The sequence below is a fragment of the Syzygium oleosum genome, unplaced genomic scaffold (assembly GCF_021117445.2).
Source record: "Syzygium oleosum isolate NSW1041296 unplaced genomic scaffold, Sole_v2.1 Sole_v2.31, whole genome shotgun sequence".
Classification (NCBI taxonomy): domain Eukaryota; kingdom Viridiplantae; phylum Streptophyta; class Magnoliopsida; order Myrtales; family Myrtaceae; genus Syzygium; species Syzygium oleosum.
Genome location: NW_026607515.1, coordinates 577,747 through 590,412, shown reverse-complemented (window position 1 = coordinate 590,412; position 12,666 = coordinate 577,747). Strand labels below are relative to the sequence as shown.

The 12,666-nt window shown below is 43.1% G+C and overlaps 2 protein-coding genes across 2 annotated transcripts; both read right to left on the bottom strand.

Annotated features, from left to right (window-relative positions):
- Window positions 1-3,625: 3,625 nt before the first annotated feature.
- On the bottom strand, window positions 3,626-6,104 carry LOC115686084 (uncharacterized). The gene is made up of 6 exons (XM_030611275.2): window positions 5,508-6,104; window positions 5,164-5,266; window positions 4,995-5,060; window positions 4,655-4,810; window positions 4,426-4,522; window positions 3,626-4,295 (listed from the first exon to the last, which is right to left on the bottom strand). The coding sequence occupies exons 1-6, from the start codon at window positions 5,989-5,991 to the stop codon at window positions 4,176-4,178; spliced, it is 1,026 nt and encodes a 341-aa protein (XP_030467135.2). The 5' UTR covers window positions 5,992-6,104; the 3' UTR covers window positions 3,626-4,175.
- A 1,017-nt stretch (window positions 6,105-7,121) lies between these two features.
- Window positions 7,122-12,314, bottom strand: LOC115686103 (acyl-CoA-binding domain-containing protein 2). The gene is made up of 6 exons (XM_056304272.1): window positions 11,436-12,314; window positions 9,691-9,796; window positions 9,495-9,595; window positions 9,086-9,177; window positions 7,970-8,067; window positions 7,122-7,726 (listed from the first exon to the last, which is right to left on the bottom strand). The coding sequence occupies exons 1-6, from the start codon at window positions 11,984-11,986 to the stop codon at window positions 7,547-7,549; spliced, it is 1,128 nt and encodes a 375-aa protein (XP_056160247.1). The 5' UTR covers window positions 11,987-12,314; the 3' UTR covers window positions 7,122-7,546.
- Between the last annotated feature and the right edge of the window lie 352 nt (window positions 12,315-12,666).

The following is a 12,666-nucleotide window of genomic DNA, read 5'->3' as shown; positions in this document are numbered from 1 at the left end:
TCTGCATGGCATTTTCTGGGTGTTCACCTGTCATGTCACCTCTTTTTTCCTCTGTTTTAGTACAGAAAATGGGCGGGAAAAGTACAAAAAAAAATTCAACCTTAAATCTTTCAATTGAATCAATTTAGCTCTAAACCTTTTTACATTGATACCAATTTAGTCTATCTGATCAATTTAGGCCGGAAATCACTGACGTGGATGCCGGTGGTCCTACGTGACATCGCCGGAGCTAACGTAGATAAATTTTTTAGTTTTTTAATAGTTTTTCAGATTTTTTTAATGTTTTTTTCTTTTTTTTTTCTCTTCCCAGAATTGGTTGGCCAGTGACCCTCGCTTGGTCTGGGCAAGGGCTGCCGTGCCCTCGCCGGCCAACAGATAAGGGTTTCGGCCCTCGTCTGGATTTGGATGAGGGCCTGACGCCCTCGCCTGTGGCCGGCGAGGGCGCGGCGACCCTCGCCCAGACCAGCCTGTGGCCGATGATGATCAGCCAATGAAGTCGCCGGCCCACCAGTTCTGGGAAGAGAAAAAAATCTGAAAAAACATTAAAAAAAATCTAAAAAAATTATTAAAAAATTATAAATTTAATCCACGTCAGCACTAGCGGTGCGACGTAGGACCACCGGCGTCCACGTCAGCGATTTCTGGTATCAATTGGCCGGATGGACTGAATTGGTACCAATGTGAAAATGTTTAGGACGAAATTGGTCCAATTAAAATGTTTAGGACTGAATTTATACTAATGCAATAGATTTAAAGACTTTTTTGGTACTTTTTCAAAAAATGGGCAATTTTCACCTTCTTTTTTATAAGTCAATCCTTACTTCTCCTCGCCCTTTTATTGAGTGTGATGGGCACAAGGACTCGTCTTGTCCTGGTGGTACTGCTAATTGCTATGCATACTTTCTCCCATTGGTCAATTAAGCTAATGCGTACAACTAATTATTATCACCCGACCTCGAGGCAATACCGACGTGACGCACGTAGGCGGTCGAAATCGGGTGTTTCGTCCGATCCAATTCGGTGCCTTCCCAATTCAAGCGGGAATTTCATGAGATGGCTCCTCATTGATCTTCGACGTGCAATTAACCGCGCCGATAGGTGAATAATTATCAGCTTGCATTAGCATGACACTAATCGATATCTCGATGTATAGACAGCCATGGTTGAATCTTTCGTCCATTCGATTCGATGTTTTTTCCAAATTAGAATGAAATGCATTTGGTGGGAGATATGTAAAGAAGACATCGACATCTTTCGTTGGAGAATTTTCTTTCCCTTTTTCCGTGGTACCAAGCGCCATTTTAGTACATTATTACATAGTGCTTCTGATCCTCCCATTTCGGCTTTCGAGACTTTCAAAAATGATTTAGATGGAGACGCGAACACGGAATGGAAAAAGGAAATGGCACACATCTGACATCAAGCGGCAAGCATTTGAATCTGTAATTTGTGTATGATTTCGATTTCTCTATGGTTTGGCGAGGCATTAGCGAAGAGCACTACCAAAAGAGGGGACAACTTGACATGTCCATACCTTACCAATCGGACTTTATTAAGACCAAAAGTTAGAGATTTAATCATCGCTTGGGGAGACAGAAGGGTGGTTAATGATGGGTTTTGATTGACTAATGAAAGTGCTTTAAGCTCTTTGCTTTTGGAATCGTTCAAGGTTGTCGGGGCTCCAAAACAGTGCTGTCATTCTAAGTTTTAAGTGCAAGAATTCGGGGCATAGGAACTAGGAAGCATCTTGGGAGTTATACTTGTTTCGGATTAGTCTGATGTGTTGAGCTAATTAGTTGCATTTAGTGTGCATAAACTGGATGATCTAATGATCTTTTCAATGGTTTTCTTTCCTTCTTGAGTTTGAGTAATAATAGTTGTCATGTTCACTTTGATGATTTTGCAGAACTCTCATTCCAATTCGATCGAAAAGTCAGTGACACGTATTATCTTAATGGCGAAAAAGTTGTAATGCATGTCGAACGGGTTAAAGAGTCCCCGTATCACTTTCCAGGCTTCATGTACGTGACTTGCTCCTTTCAATGCATGCCCCGGTTTTAGATGAGATGGGTTTGTGCTGTAACCATTTGAGGAAATGTCTAACGGACGGGGCATACCCAGCTGCGCAGAGAAGACTCATCATAGAAGTTAAAAATCTAAAGCTGAGGTAAGCCTCAGGACCATGGAACATGGTCAGTTTCTCTTTCTCGGTACAAGCGTTCATGATCTTCGAGACGTGATGGATTAGAATTAATCTTGTGGTGATGCTGCATGCCGGCCCGAATGGTTCCTCCTAGGTCGCGACGCTGTCCACATCTATATTTGGACGAACTTGAATCCACCACCTGTATTATGCAATCTTACCTTAACGGTCGTGCTATGACCACGATCGCGATCACGACGAACGTGCAACACCGAGGGGTCAGATCAATAGTTGGTAGGTGGCCATCAAACACGTCCTTGTGGATTTGGATGGCATGAATTGAAAGAGAGGACTGTTGAAAGTGGTGAGTCCTATTCATTTTGAAATTCTTGGTGAGTGTGTGTGTGTGTGTTCCTTCAACTGATCAATGCACTATCTTCCAAATCCAATCGGCTACTTTTCCTCAAATCTTCATTATCTGGGTGAAAAGATGAAACTCGAGTGAATCTGAACAGAAATTCAGTTTTGACCAAAACAAAAAAGGAGAAGCAATATGAGGGAATCGAACCAACTCCCACTTTCTGCATTTGTGAAAGGCATTTTCTATGTGGTGGAAGTCCTATCACTGAAAAAGGAGCACAAGCACGTTCTATGAACTACCTCAAAAGCATTACAGGACCAACCATTTCTTCTTGCTGATTTCCTCAGCAAAAATTTCCCACAGTAAGAGGTGGGGGGCTAATTTGCATCCGAAGAATTTCTCTTTTTCAACGTTCATCTGCTGAGGAAATCAGAGGAAAGAGAGCCTTCTCGTATTGACCTTTAGTCATCGCGTATCGACCGTGTTTTAGCTACACTGCATGATTAAAAATGACTCTCCTAACCCTGTAGACCGGAATGGTCTGACTGACAAAAAAGCCGAAATGATGGCTTCAGTTTGACATGGTCCTTTGTTAGGACTTTCCTCCGTCGGATCAAGCTCATAAATAAACCTAAACAGGTGCATTTCAATTTGTTTGCTTTGGATAAAAGATGAGGTTTGAACGCGGCATTTATTTCGGAAATGTATTAACAAGCTTATGTGACATATACCTTTTAATTTTCACTGTTCATAAGTGTTAGAGTAATTAAATATTAAACCACGTCTTCATCTAATAGCTTAAGCATTTAGAACAGTCGGTAGTGGTCCCACCAAAATCTCACATAGTATCAGAGCTGGAGATCCTGAGTTCAAATCTTTTCAGGCCTCATTTGCCTCCCCAATTAAATATGTTCACGCTTAGTACTAGGCAAAACAACCAGACTAAGAGTGAGGGGGAGTGTTAGAGTAACTAAAGGGTAGTGTTAGAGTAATTAAATATTAAACCACGTCTTCATCTAATAGTTTAAATATGTCCACACTTAGTACTATGCAAAACGACCAGACTAAGCATGAGGGGGAGTGCTAGAGTAATTAAAGGAGAGTGCTCGAGTAATTAAATATTAAACCACGCCTTTATATAATAACTTAAGCTTTTAGAACAGTTGGTAGTGGTTCCACCAAAATCTCACAATAAGCGATTTATCACCTGGTTTCAGCACACTCTTTGGACTAAGAAGCCCAAATCTGCTTCTCCTGGGAAATGAAAGGTAGACCTCTAGATGGAATCATATGATATTTTTGCTGTCATTTTCACTAAGCCTTCTTCATATCGATGATATTCTAGGCTCTTAAAGGTTGTAACACCCCTATATAGTACATACAATAATATCAATAAGGTCGACGAAGTAACTCCTACTTGAATCTGTCAAAAAAAAACTCATTAGATGACTGGTCCTTTCAAAAATTTGCAGGTCATACCGGAAATTTTGGGAACCGGCATAACATCTGTTTGTTCTAAAGTTCCAATTTTTCTCTCAAAAAGCTTTCCCTTTCCCCCTCTCGCGTTTTCTGCCTCATGAAAGTTTTTTGAACAAAGATGCTGCCGCAGCTGATGCAGAAGTTCTCTTTGGAGGAAGACCCGAAGTAAAATTGAGTGACGGCAATCCATTTTCAGAGTTCGTCGTGCAGTTCATCCTCCTCCTCATCCTCCTCAAAGAGCGAGGCGTAGAACATATCCTCGTGATTAAGCATCTCCTCAAGGCTTAAATTACCGTCTTTGTTGTCGTCAGCCTGAAACTAGCGCAGCGCAAAGATGAGAGCCGGTAAAGTCATCACATGTCCTTTTCAGATATAATCACTTAATGTTCTGTTCCAAAAACTACATTTCCGATCTTAATTATAAGGATGAGCTTCTACTAACCTCGCGGATCAAATAAGCAGTGTAATATTTAGCGTGAGATAACTCTCCAGGATTCAAATAATGGAGTATTGGAATCATTTCTTCAACTTCCAGGAGTCTACATGTTGATGTCAATGAGAGCATCAGCAGATATTGGCTGTGAATATCTTTGCGGCCTCGGCAGTTTGATCATGTGCATAAAATGAGCAAAGCAACAGAAAGAAAATGGACGACAATCCAGTACGCGTACTTATTGTCGTTCACATCGAGATCGGTGAATTTCTGTTCAGGTGTGGGCACATGACCGCCATGGGCTTCAAATTCAACATAGTTCTTGTAGATATCATAGATGTGATCCGTGAACTCGTCGAGGTTGAGTTTACCATCACCGTCGTAGTCCATTCGCCTGAAAGCATAGGATCAAATAAAGCGAAAAGGAAGAAAATAAGTTCATCTAATGAGGGCATAATCTTCTCACAACGTGCAAAAAATTACCTATTTAGTAAGCTAGCAATTTGGCTAAAGACAAAGCAAGCTTGCATTATCTACTGATAAAGTACTTGAAGTTCTGATCATGGATCATGCCTTACTTCAGTTTTTGCCCGAGAAGCCATTTCTGGATTTCTGTGTTGTTACTATCTTCGGGATGCAAGAAACTGCAACAGAATGTCGATTTTTACCCCCGATCAGAATGGCTTTCTTCGAATTCTGGCGGGACAAAGAAAAAAGAAAGAAATGGGGGAAGCAATAGAAATGTACTCCATGAACTCATTGAAACTGAGAGTTCCGTTCCGGTCGACGTCGGCGTTGAGGAATTGCTCCTTCCACCACCCGGCTTCACCGTGTGCCGAGCCATTTCTATCTGTCGAAAAACTCCGTGCGTCACTTCTTCATCGTCACTACATCTCATCGTTTGTCAACGTTTCTTTGTCATTGATTTTGCTAATACTTTGTGCGTCAACAAGAAGTTAATGGGGCGAAGATTTAAATTAACCTTGTTACTTAAAAGATTGCCTCCCTCTGTATTCTTCAGAATTAAATGGCGACTTTGATCAGAGCAAGAATTAAGAAGATTAGATCGATTAATTTGTTCATGAAGTCACCTATGTCTTCATCTGAGAACTGAGGAAGGTACTCCCCGAAGGAAATAGCTCCATCTCCATCCTTGTCGAAAAACACCAACTCCTTCCGCATTTGATAGCTCAGCCGGTCGCGCGCCTGCCCCACGTTCCATGCCTCGAGCTCGTCGAAGCTGACCGCCCCGTCCTTTGGCGCGCTGTCCAACAGCGGGAACAAGAACAATAGCCTCAAGGTGATGTTGAGCTTGCCCTCGTCGGTTAAATACTCGCTCACGCCGATCGGAGAACCGGCTCCCGCGCTCGCCGGAGGGTCTTCTCGCTCCGCCTGTTTCCCTTCTCCCCTTCTCTCCAGTTCGGTCACGAGGGGGTCGAAATTCGGGAGGGACAATCTGATGCCGAGGCGGCGATTCGAGCCGCGGCGGTCGCGACCCTTTTGGCCTGCCGGGGAGAAGATTATGAAGGCGATCAAGGCGGCGGCGGCAAGGGCGTAAACCACCGCCTTTACCATTTTCCGGCGCTCGGGGGTGGAGAGAGAGAGAGAGAGAGAAACGGAGAGAAGAGGCAATGGAGGGAGGGAAGAGGCAAAGGGAGGTATGGGCGGGAAAGACGGTTGATGACGGTTAGGAGTGAGGGGCAGAGAAGAAAAGTCTGGGGAATAATAGCAAATAGCTACAAATAAAGGGGCTTTCAATGCACACTTTTTTATGAAATGTATTTTCCTGAAGCCCTCGCATTTTTATAGGAGGATTCTAGGATTTTCATCGTTGGAAAAAGAAAATTCTCTCTTGTAATGAAAAATTTGAGATAAATATTAATAGGCTGTTGGTAAATCATCAGCTCTTATTAAATTTACTTGATTGTCTAGCAGTTACTGACCATTTCGATAAATTACCGGTTTTATTGGTGTGGCTTATCACCAATCTATTAAATTCACCAATTCTGGTACGAAATTACTAATCTTAACTCGGATGAGTTACCTATTCTTCTTCGACTATTGAATTACTTACCATCTCCTTAAATAAGTCATCAACTTCATTTGAATTAATCACCAATTTTATTTAATATATAGTCAACTCCTATTTGAGTCACTTACCAACGTCAATTAAGGCCAATTCTGAATTACCAACTTTTATTCAAGTTACCAATTCTTATGTCTAATTACTAACACTGTTCGAGTTTCTCGCCAACTACTTTCAAAAAAATTTACGAAACTAGCTTTACTTTACCAACGAACTATTCTTTGATTTTGCGAGTTATAAGCTTTTCTAGACCAACTTTTATAAAAGCAAGCAGCTCTCGATTCAAATTTGACATTGTTTCAACAAAATTATCAACTTTAATTTGAATAATTTACTAACATATATTAAATCGTTTCCGAATAACCAGCTTTTCTAACAACTTGCCCATCCTCATCAAAGTTACCAACCCGGGCATGAAATTACCTAACTCTAGTTGAATTTCTCACCATTTTATTTTTTCCAACGTGGTTACTAATCAATTTTAAATTACCAATTTTTATTTAAGACGCAAACCTGGGTTGAGTTGATCGATTCTACGCAAATAAGATGTAACTAATCATATAAAAATTAGAAAGTAAGTAACTCAAACAAGAGCTGCAAGCAATGGTGCACGGACCACTAGTTCAATCACCAAATAATATTTAACGATATGGCAAGGGGTAGGGCCAGGCCGATACAAGTGTTCCTTGCCCGGACACCCGGCCTGGACCCTGCACAAGAAGATCCATTCCTTGAGGGGAAGAACAATAAAGACGAAGGCAAAAATACCATCCCAGAAACACAAACCCCCTCCCACCCCATAGGATCTTTAGATTAATGCCTTCCGCAAACGACTTTCATTTCTCAGTTACCGAGATTTGACAAGCATTCTGAACGATAATGCATACACAACAGCACTAAGGACCGTCGATAGCGCCCCCAATATCCATGTACAATGCTGATAGGAACGAGGAAGATGAGTCTATATAGCCATATGTACATCATGCGGCGATTTAGATGAGCATTTCGTGGCCCTAGGAGGAAGGAACTGAGTTAGAATTGGAATTAGTCGGCATGCATTGCAGCAGATCGCATCCAGGGCCAATCTGACTCGCAAACATCACGAGGAGTGTTGCCATCATTGTCCTTTACGTCTGTGCTCGCATTTTGCTTCACAAGGAATTTAGCAATTCCTTCTCTGTCACACACAACGGCATAATGCAACGGAGTTTGGCCCTCATCGTCCTGCCACACACAGGACAAAAGACATACCTAAATGTGAACATTGAGATAACTCCACATGCTATGCCAGAGTAAATGCACATCATCGGATGGTGTTCCTTTTAACATAGTATCCTTGACCGATCCTAAATTTATTATGACAACAAAGTTCTACTTTCCATCAAATATCTGTTTCCTTCTCTTGCAAGCATTCCTAAAAGGACTGCAACGGGATAGCTTATCTGCAGGCAAACATAAATAAAATACCTTCGCATTTACATCAGCATCCTTGCTGACAAGCAGTTCCACAACCTTTGAATGACCGCGGTCAACAGCCCAATGCAGTGGGGTCCTACCTTCACTATCTGCAATAATGTCACACTGTCTCAAAGGGTGAAAAAAAGCATAACACCGATACTCCTTTTTACTCCCATCTCAGCTAAATGAAGCACATGACATAACACACTTTTCCCCCATTGAGGTGTTATGTCACGTGCTTCATTACATGAAACTTGACAGTTGACACTACTCTTTAAATGACAAACTAAGAGCCTTGACCAAGAGAGAGAATGAAACATCGCAAATTTTCAAAATTGAGTGAAAACCAAGAACAGCAGTCCACAAATCCAAACTTGACAATTGTTTGTCAAAGAGTCACAAGATAACAGCCAGCAGGCAGCATATGTTGAATCAAAATTATTTGGTGTAATAGTTCAAATAATACATAAAAAATTTGAAGGAAAGCATTCCACTTTATTCTAATATCGGATCAAATTGTTTACAAGACATTCTTGGTTGGCTGCTTCCTTGCAACTGAAAATCACTCACTTGAGCAGATGTTGAAAGATAACAACTGCATATCTTCTAGCTGTAAAATAAAAACTGCCAGAAAGGATGGTCACCACAATTGTCGACGCCATCTCCAAACTAGGATGTTGCACTTATACAAAGCATTACACCACAAAATATTTTTCTTTTGTTGGTTTTTTTTCCCGCTATGAGAAACTATTTATCAGAGGCTTAAAACACTACAACAAGCATAATAAACTCCAGTTACACTTAGTAACTTGAAAATGCACTTCACTCTTATCTGATGTTAAATAAAATGACATAAAAGACTCAAAGCAATAAGCTGATTCCTTACCACAAAGTCCACCCACTCACATGTGCAGATTTTGTACAGGAGAAACTGCATATCCCCACCCCACCCCACATCATCAATTTTCAAAGACCTCAGCAAGCCAAGATTTAGGCTAAAGGCAAATGAGCTCAAAAAACCAATACTGCAAGAGTGATGTGAGTACCTTGACAAAATATGATATGCTAATAGAAGATGTCAAGCACTTGTCATCAGAATAAAGACTGCAAGAGCGATGTAAGTACCTTTCACATTAACTGAAACACCACCTTCAATGCATTTAAGCAAATTCTCTGTTTCGCCTTCTCTGGCAAAACCATGTATAGCATCAAGTTTCCTGAAACAGGACACAGATTGGTTATAAGTACAAAATCTTTCACACGAAATACAACCATCTCACCCATCTCTAGATTCTTTACTCTATTGGAGTCTGTTCCCAACTTTCAGTTACTAAACCTAACTCAACAAACTTTTTTGGCAGTGATTGACAACATATACATGATGATAGATAGCCCTACAGCCTAACATGAAGGTGGAGAAAGTATAACGTGCACTATACAAACGTTCTCCAAGTAATGTCAAAGAAAACTAAAGGAGAACGTTAAACTAATCTTTAAAGGAGGCAACCTAGCAATAGCAATACAAGCAACTTACGACTCAGTTCCAGGTTCCTCATGCACAAATGTGCTAAAAACTGGCCCCATCGGTCCTTTGGCCTCTGAAGTTGGTGCATCACCTTGACTGCCTTTGCTCTTCTACAGATTCAAGCACAGAAAATAGGACCTACTCAAACGGGGACTCACAAAATCTTAAATACCGGCAAAATGGACTTCAAAGGATTAGATCTCACCATACTTGAGCCAGCAATCCAAGAAGGATACAGCTCAGTAACAATGTCGATGTACTTCTGCATTGCTTCTTCAGGTGGCATTGCACCCAATTTATTCCATGCTTGCCTGAACCATCCCCCAATATAAATCTCTCAGCTAGAGTAAAACTTCACTTCGCTTCAAATATAGTAGTTTGAGGTAAAAACAAGCAATCATCTACCAAAATCAAGCCATGCTAACATCATCCGTTAAAACGATAGAGCATTTTGGTATAAATTCTCAGCTACCCTGACATACTCAATAACACCATTTCCATTATTAAAAGTTGGTCATCTGCATATACACGGGGTAAAGCGAACTGACGGCTGACCGGCACAGTGATACTCCACAACAAATCTTGCCAAGGCAAGAAAAGCTAGGAATGAAGCACCCACATGTCCTCGAGATGAAAGTAAGAGATGTGAAGGTGCTTTGTTGGTTCTGTGGGCAGTCATGAGGAGCTAAGACTTAGGTTGGTGTTATCCAAATTGAGTAAAAAAATCCTCCTTTAAGTAGGTATGAAAATGCAACATTGGCGGCTTTCAAAAGCCCTAAATAGAAGATCCATATTCTTTGATGGAACAGCAAACTAAAGTGGAAAGGAGATCTAAAAGTACATGAAAGGCAGAGACCCAGTACAAGGAAAAATCAAGAATATTTAATTCTCATTGAAGAATTGAAACAAACAAAGCAAAATCCCCAGAGAGGATCCATGTAGCCAACTCCACTCAGTAGTTGCTATGACCGGACTTGGTTGTTTTATTTTGTTTGAAAGAAACTACTCCTTTTCGTCCTTATACTTTCACAGTTTTTTCCAATCAAGTCCTCATCCTTTCAATTTCTCTAATTGAGTCCTTCTACTTACATAAAATGTTTAATTGAGTCCCCCAGACACAAAATCTAGCTAAATCCAATTGTCGGAGGACGCCAAAGTGTGACGTGAATTAAAATATTGCCTATGTGCACACTTAATGTAGATAGTTTATTAGCAAGAGCATAAACAAACAAATTAACAAAATTCAATTAATTCAATATCAGTGAAGTACTTCGACTACTTCATTCCCTCCCTGTACTTCGAGCTGTACCTTGGATATTGAATTAATTGAATTTTTTCAATTAAAAAACGGAATATTTCCTTCGAGATTGAAGTAGTCGAAGTACAGGGAGGGAATGAAGAAATATTCCCTTTTTCAACAGTAAAAGTTAGTAGCTCACAAGGTACAGCTCGTAATCTTATTAAAGAAGCCCGCTTCAATGCACCACACGGCTTAACCAGGTGGAATTTCCAAGGCCCTTTCGATACAACCCTTGGATCCCAATTCTCAGGCATCTACAAACTGTTGTTCTCTTGAGTAACTGTATAGATAGTGCATAATCATCTGAAAATCTGAAGGGAACAATGCTGTATTCCCTTAGAACTACTCTACATCAGCACTTCAATGAACCACCTGCAGTCTCTTCTTATAATGGACTGTGCTATAACACCTACAACATTAACTCTGAGAAGTTCCGGAGGTAGACGAAAGCCCTGTTGCAATATGACTAACTCTACATCAAAAGCACCACTTTTTCCTCTTTCTAACAACACCACGGTGATGTTTCCCTAAATCAATATCAGTGTCACCAACAACCTCTTCCCTCATTTTTCTCGTCAACCTAAATCAATCAACTTCATCAAAATAACCTAGATAGCAAGAACATAAAACCACGGATGGACAAAACCTACCACTTAGCCCTCGCGGTCATTTTCAACGCGGATGGCTGTGGCGCAGTGCATGGCCCTTCGGTCGCAATTTTATACAAACCATACAGCTGCAACTGAACATCACTCGACACTCTCTGGGAAAGGCGATCGGCCGCGGCCGCCGCCACGAACGCCGTCGCCGCGCTGAACACCTCGTCCAGCTCCGTGCTCTCCACTCCCTCCCAATCGCTATCGCTCCCCTCGCCGCCGCCGCCGCCGTCGTCATCGTCCTCCGTCCCCGCCGCGCTCTCGTTCCTCACGCTGCCGTGCTCGGCCACCACCGAATCCGAATCGCGCGACTCGCCGGAGCCGTCAGCAGCGCCGCCGCCGCCGCCGCCGTACTCAGCTGCATCCCTAGCTCCCGAGTCCGGCTTTGCCGGCCGCGCGGCGGCGGCGTCGGCGGCGGGGGCGCGAGCGACGGCTAGGCCTTCGTCCCGGAAGGTGAAGAGCAGGGAGATCAGCTTGGCGAGGAGGTAAGAGAAGATCAGGCCGATGAAGACCGATTGCAGGAGGGGTTGCCAGTCGCCGCCCATGGCTGCGCCGATCTCGGCCGGGACGACGCGACGGGGCGATCGGAGAACCTTGGGGGGGGGGGGGGGGGGGGGAGGAGGAAGAGGAAAATACGGCCGGACGAGGAGGAATCGCAGCCCTAGCTCGCCGCGCGGATCATCGGAGGCGAGAAAACCCGGCGGCGGCGGAAACCCTGGAATTTTTTGGGGATTTGTATAGAGGGATAGAGAGAGAGAGAGAGAGAGAGAGAGAGAGAGGAGCGCCGAAGAGAAGGACAGCAGAGCGGGGCGGCGGCCGGTGGGGGGTGCGGCTGGGCGTTTTGTTCGAGCTTGGCTCTGGGGTGGCGATCCTGTGGCTCCACGTGCGGCGGCACGCGCTGCGAGGGGAAGGGGGGGAGAGATCGCCTGATCCCACGGACCACGGGCACTTACCGTGCGCGCGCGCGCGAGGCTGCGGACTCGGGCGCGGGTCGGGTCGCCGTCTCTCTCGGGTTTTTGGGCCGGCGGTCCATATCGAGAAACCGCGGTGCGATGAGGCTGGCCCACCATCCTTTTGATTTGCATCGATCCACGGCCCATGATCGAGAGCCCATTTAGCATCTCAATCGAAAAAAACATTCTTTTCCCCTATAGGCTTATACGCGGTCACCCGATCATAATCAATCAAGTCATTGAATTTTCCAAATTCGTTCATCATCGGAGCC